Source organism: Pimephales promelas, chromosome 17 (assembly GCF_988280905.1).
Source record: "Pimephales promelas chromosome 17, fPimPro1.hap1.1, whole genome shotgun sequence".
NCBI classification, from domain to species: Eukaryota; Metazoa; Chordata; class Actinopteri; order Cypriniformes; family Leuciscidae; genus Pimephales; species Pimephales promelas.
Window position 1 is genome coordinate 34,102,659 of NC_142785.1, and position 6,819 is coordinate 34,109,477.

The following is a 6,819-nucleotide window of genomic DNA, read 5'->3' on the forward strand; positions in this document are numbered from 1 at the left end:
ATTGCTCATAGTTGTTAGTGAATACATTAACTCGTTAATTGTAAAGTGTAACCAAGCACGTGTGTTTAAGAGTACTTGATGTGACTGAGATGAAATGGAATCTAAAGCACCTGTGAGAGGTCAAAGGTCAGATCACCTCAGTATCTTCCGGGTGTGTTTGCCGATGGTGCCGGATCATCCGTCGGATGTGGAGTGTGTGTTCATCTTTGGGCTCGGACCCTTATTTAGTCTCCTCACGGACACACTCCAGCTAATCTGCGGAACCGACGCCAAATATGGACCGGGTCGGCCGGACTGGGCTAGGCTAATTTTAAGTCTCCGCGACTTGTGCTACGGTTCATGAACAGCTTCCAGTCTGTTTATTATATAGAAGCTGGAAAGTGTGTGTGATGATGGGAAAGTGTGTTTAACTGAGGAACGCTTCATATACCTTTCAGTTTGATAAATGAAACACATGAAATCTCTATTTTTTGCTCTTAATTCGTGTGAGAATGATTCATCAGAAAAACATGTTTGTCTTCATTGATTATCAAATGTCTATCGAGTCGTTCTCCTGAAATCTCATGATCATTATCAAGAATATTTGGGTGTATGTCCCAGTTTACTTTATTTTGCTCTCCTCACTTACATTAATGAACTATAGTGTCCTGATCACACTAGTGGAACATATCATAAATGATATCTGGTGTCTGAATAATGTCAGGTATCTCAATAATGTTTGGTTTGAGTGTGTATACACTCTCAGAAAAAAAGGTACAAAAGCTGTCACTGGGGCTGTACCTTTTCAAAAGGTAAACTTTTGTCCATTTTAAGTGCTGATATTACATTTTAAGTGTTAATATGTACATTTTAGGTGCTAATATGTACATTTTAGATGTTAATATGTACATTTTATGTTCTAATAAGTACATTTTAGTTGTTAATATGTACATTTTAGGTGCTAATGTCAATTTTAGGTCCTAATTTGTACATTTTAGGTGCTAATTGTACCACTAAGGTACCAATATGCAGCCTTAGGGTACAAAAGTGTCCCTTTTGAAAAGGTACAGCCCAAGTGACAGCTTTTGGACCTTTTTTTCTGAGAGTGTATTGACACACACTCAGGCACTGATTGGCGTGTGATTGCGGCTGATTGGACACGAGCTCATCAGGATTATACTCCGCCGCGACCGAGAGCATCAGATTTACACGCGGGAATATTCATGATTGACAGAAACACTAAACTGTGTGAGTGAGACGACACACACTCTTCTGCTGGATCTACAGAGAGCCGTTCGTGAACATAAAACCAAAACTGATTATTATCCTGAACTTCTGTTTCAACCTGCAGAATATGGACGAGAAATCATATCTCAATCTCTTTAGTGTCTCTGTATTATCTTTAACGAGAATAAATGAGAGTTTTATTTGCACTCATTATCACATACACACACACATACACACACGCGGTCTCACTGACTCTCTCTCTCTCAAACACACACACACACACACACACACACACTCAGTCAGTTATCTCTCCTAAACAAGAGATCCAGGGAAGCATATTTAGTTATCTATTCTTCTGTGTGTGTGTGTGTGTGTGTGAGTGTGTAACAGCAAAAACAATCACCTGTGCATCATCAGAGAGATCCGGCTCATGAATAACAGGAATCCACTGATGAGCGAATCTTCAGTCTGATGATGTTCAGTGGAGCTGTGGAAGTGCAGTGATGGTAAACACAGACACTCACGGACTGACCCCACTGACCTCTGACATTCTCTCAGGTCGTTACTGCGCTCAAATCATTAATGTGTTAATTACTTTGACTTCAATTTGCATTTGATGACAGTGACATCTGACTCTCTTTATGATCAGTGACGAGTTACTGCAAATAACCAGGAGATTCATCCATAATACACATGACACACTGACAGACAGACAGACAGACAGATAGATGGATAGATGGATGGATGGATAGATATATAGATGGATACATAGATAGATAGATAGATGGATGGATGGATAGATGGATGGATAGATAGATAGATGGATGGATGGACAGACAGATAGATAGATGGATGGATAGACAGAGAGATAGACAGATGGATAGATAGATGGATGGAAGGACAGATAGACAGACAGATAGATAGATGGATGGATGGATACATAGATAGATAGATGGATGGATAGATAGACAGATAGATAGATAGACAGATAGATAGATAGATAGATAGATGGATAGATAAGCACATCCTACGAGCATCAATAAATAATCGCTTTATTTGTCAAAATCATGCATGAATTAGATTTTCCCTTTACAGGTCACACACAGGTATATTGCGCACAACTCTACACGGTACACTAAAGTTATTTCCCCATGAGGTTTTTTTGTTATCAAAATTCTTTACACAAGTAAAATTTCTCTCACATAGTCGCGCGGCTGGTTCTTCTTTTTTTTTTTTCTTTTTTTTTTTTTTAGCCCATTTGTTGTTATTGCAATGATTCACATTGTTTCATAAATAACAAATAAGAAAAGCATCTGGTCTTTGTCATGGCTATGAAAGAAAGTGCAGTGGTTTCCTGAAGGATGAGAAATGTCCATCAGAACGCAGGACGATCCTGAAGTCTGTGTGTCACGTGATCGAGTCGCCGCTCTGCAGGAGGGAAGCGTGAGGTGAGCTCCTGCGGGGAACGCCGATGTTCACTCCTCCGTCGCCGTAGTGAGTATTGTGTAGTGTATAGGGTGTAGGGGCGTGGAGTGTAGGACGTAGTGTGCAGGGCATAGTGTGCAGGGCATAGTGTGTAGGGCGTAGGGTTTAGAGTTTAGGACCTAGTGTGTAGGGTATGGGGTGTAGGACGTTGTGTGTAGGGTGTAGTGAGCAGGACCAGTGTGTAGGGCATAGGGTGTAGTGTGTAGGGTTTAGTGTATAGTGTGTAATATACAGGGTATAGGGTGTAGTGTATAGTGTATAGGGTTTAGTGTGTAGTGTATAGTGTGTAGGATTTAGTGTGTAGTGTATAGTGTGTAGGTTGTGGTGTGTAGGGTTTAGTGTGTAGTGTATAGTGTGTAGGGTTTAGTGTGTAGTGTATAGTGTGTAGGTTGTGGTGTGTAGGGTTTAGTGTGTAGTGTATAGTGTGTAGGGTGTGGTGTGTAGGGTTTAGTGTGTAGGGTTTAGTGTGTAGTGTATAGTGTGTAAGGTGTGGTGTGTAGGGTTTAGTGTGTAGGGTTTAGTGTGTAGTGTATAGTGTGTAGGGTTTAGTGTGTAGTGTATAGTGTGTAAGGTGTGGTGTGTAGGGTTTAGTGTGTAGTGTATAGTGTGTAAGGTGTGGTGTGTAGGGTGTGGTGTGTAGGGTTTAGTGTGTAAGGTGTGGTGTGTAGGGTTTAGTGTGTAGTGTATAGTGTGTAGGTTGTGGTGTGTAGGGTTTAGTGTGTAGTGTATAGTGTGTAGGGTTTAGTGTGTAGTGTATAGTGTGTAGGGTTTAGTGTGTAGGGTTTAGTGTGTAGTGTATAGTGTGTAGGGTTTAGTGTGTAGGGTTTAGTGTGTAGTGTATAGTGTGTAGGTTGTGGTGTGTAGGGTTTAGTGTGTAGTGTATAGTGTGTAGTGTATAGTGTGTAGGGTTTAGTGTGTAGGTTGTGGTGTGTAGGGTTTAGTGTGTAGTGTATAGTGTGTAGGGTGTGGTGTGTAGGGTTTAGTGTATAGGGTGGATTCCCTGAATGGGTATTGCTTCTGTGTCAAACTAAACCTAGTGCGAATGCGAATTGGACGTATTCGTGGCGAACGACAGGAAAGTCTGTGATATAATATTGTGAAAGGACAGAGACACCTTAAATGTTCTTAAACCTATAAAACTGTGATATAGATCAGCTTGCATCTTTACGTTTCAAATGTTTCCTTAAACTTGCATAATAAACATGCAATGAAAGATTGTTCTGAAGGATATTGTTCTATATAAAGAGTAAGTCTGCTGAGGGAGTCTCTTCTTCATCTTGCATAAGGCACCGGATCCGTCAATAGAAACGTGCAGCGCTCGCTCTTCCTCTTCCTCCTCTTCTATTAGTCTATGAGTTCGTTAATGAAATGAAGAAGCGTCGGATGGCAGGAAAGCGCGGATCTTCAGGTGCAGCTGTAAACTTCAAATATTCACTGCAAGTCAAAAGAAGCGCCACTGAAGAGAGCCATCCGTGTGTGTGTGTGTGTGTGTGTGTTTAATTGAGCTGGTCCTCGTATTGTTTCCGGAAACAGTCACCAGCGGGAAAGAATTCCCAGCAACGCTCCTGGTACATTTTCCAAACATACGACTCCTGAAAGACAAACAAGAGTGTGTGTTGAATCGCAGAACCACCATCATACAGAACCACCATCATACAGAACCACCAACATGCAGAACCATCATACAGAACCACCATCATGCAGAACCATCATACAGAACCACCATCATAAAGAACCACCATCATACAGAACCATCATACAGAACCACCATACAGAACCACCATCATACAGAACCATCATACAGAACCACCACCATACAGAACCATCAGAGAGAACCACCATACAGAACCATCATACAGAACCACCATCATACAGAACCATCATACAGAACCACCATCATACAGAACCATCATACAGAACCACCATACAGAACCACCATCATACAGAACCATCATACAGAACCACCACCATACAGAACCATCAGAGAGAACCACCATACAGAACCATCATACAGAACCACCATCATACAGAACCATCATACAGAACCACCATACAGAACCACCATCATACAGAACCATCATACAGAACCACCATCATGCAGAACCATCATACAGAACTGCCATCATACAGAACCACAATCATACAGAACCATCATACAGAACCACCATCATACAGAACCACCATACAGAACCACCATCATACAGAACCATCATACAGAACCACCATCATACAGAACCATCATACAGAACCACCATCATACAGAACCATCATACAGAACCATCATACAGAACCACCATCATACAGAACCATCATACAGAACCATCATACAGAACCACCATCATACAGAACCATCATACAGAACCACCATCATACAGAACCATCAGAGAGAACCACCATACAGAACCATCATACAGAACCACCATTCAGAACCACCATCATACAGAACCATCAGAGAGAACCACCATACAGAACCATCATACAGAACCACCATTCAGAACCACCACCATACAGAACCATCAGAGAGAACCACCACACAAAACCACCATTCAGAACCACCATCATATAGAACCATCAGAGAGAACCATCATACAGAACAATCATACAGAACCACCATACAGAACTGCCATCATATAGAATCACCATTCAGAACCACCATCCAGAACCACCATACTGAACCACCATACAGAACCATCATACAGAACCACCATACAGAAACATCATACAGAACCACCATACAGAACCACCATACAGAACCACCATCCAGAACCATCATCATACAGAACCACCATCATACAGAACCACCATCATATAGAACCACCATCATACAGAACCATCATCATACAGAACCACCATCATATAGAACCACCATCATACAAAACCACCATCATATATAACTATCAGAGAGAACCATCATACAGAACAATCATACAGAACCACCATACAGAACCACCATACAGAACCACCATCCAGAACCATCATCATACAGAACCACCATCATACAGAACCACCATCATATAGAACCACCATCATACAAAACCACCATCATATATAACTATCAGAGAGAACCATCATACAGAACAATCATACAGAACCACCATACAGAACCATCATACAGAACCATCATCACATTAGAACATGCAGGAGAGCATGATGGGAAGGACCTGGCCTGTGTGCTCGGTTTCATCCTTGTTGATGAGATACATGAAGAAAAATCTACAGAGACACAAACAAGCAATTATTAGAGTTATTACGGCAACACTTTACAATAAGGTTCATTAGTTAACATATTCACTAACATAAACTAACGATGAGTGGTTACACTTTGTCACCGTGTCCTAACTACACAGGACGCCGCGACACGCGATAAAAGGTATCTTTTCCACGTTAATCAGAGTTTTTGTCCTAACCAGACGCGACGGCGACACACGAAGTTTCTAATTTAGAAACGGTTCCTATTTCTGCTGACAGAATGAAGAAATTACACTGGTTATGAGTACACATTATTTAGTTTTAGTTAAAAATAGGTCACTGTGCCACAAGATAACGGATAATTTACCTCAGATTTTGAAAGCATGTAATATAGCGTTCAAAATAAATTCTATGGAAACATACAACTGTACTTCATAACAAAATTAGTCAATGTCTATGTTTTGTTAATGTTTTGATTTTTAATAATGTTATTTCTTGATTTGATTATGTCCTTACCCATGTCCAATGCGAGTGCGGGCCAACAGAGAGACTCCGCCCACACGCGGTTCTGATGTGTGGCGTCGCGTCAAGTGTGGACAGACACACTCGCTGTCACTGGAAGTTTATTGCGTTGTGTGTAGTTAGGACACGGTGTAATTCCATATTTAGTACTGAGAAATATGAACATGTACTTACTGTAGGGTTAGGGTTTGGTTGCATGTAATTATGCATACTGTAATTCACTGTTATTACCACAGTACAAACATATGCTACATGTAACAAGCACACTGTAAAATAAAGTGTTACTGTAATTAATAAACTTATTAATAATCTTTGTTAATCTTAGTTAATATAAATAGCGCTGTTCATTGTTTGTTCGTGTTAGCTCACAGTGCATTAGCTAATGTTAACAAATACAGCCTTTGATTTTAATAATAT

The 6,819-nt window shown here is 40.6% G+C and overlaps 1 protein-coding gene across 1 annotated transcript in view; it reads right to left on the bottom strand.

The window, feature by feature from the left end:
* Positions 1-2,244: 2,244 nt before the first annotated feature.
* The window catches only part of ryr2a (ryanodine receptor 2a (cardiac)), a 77,747-nt gene continuing 73,172 nt past the window's right edge, over positions 2,245-6,819 (bottom strand). Inside the window, exons 97-98 of the mRNA XM_089122450.1 lie at positions 5,853-5,904; positions 2,245-4,283 (exon numbers count right to left, since the gene is read on the bottom strand). Of these exons, the coding sequence (XP_088978576.1) occupies positions 4,188-4,283; positions 5,853-5,904 (148 nt within the window). The 3' untranslated portion in view covers positions 2,245-4,187. The remainder of the gene's footprint in view (positions 4,284-5,852; positions 5,905-6,819) is intronic.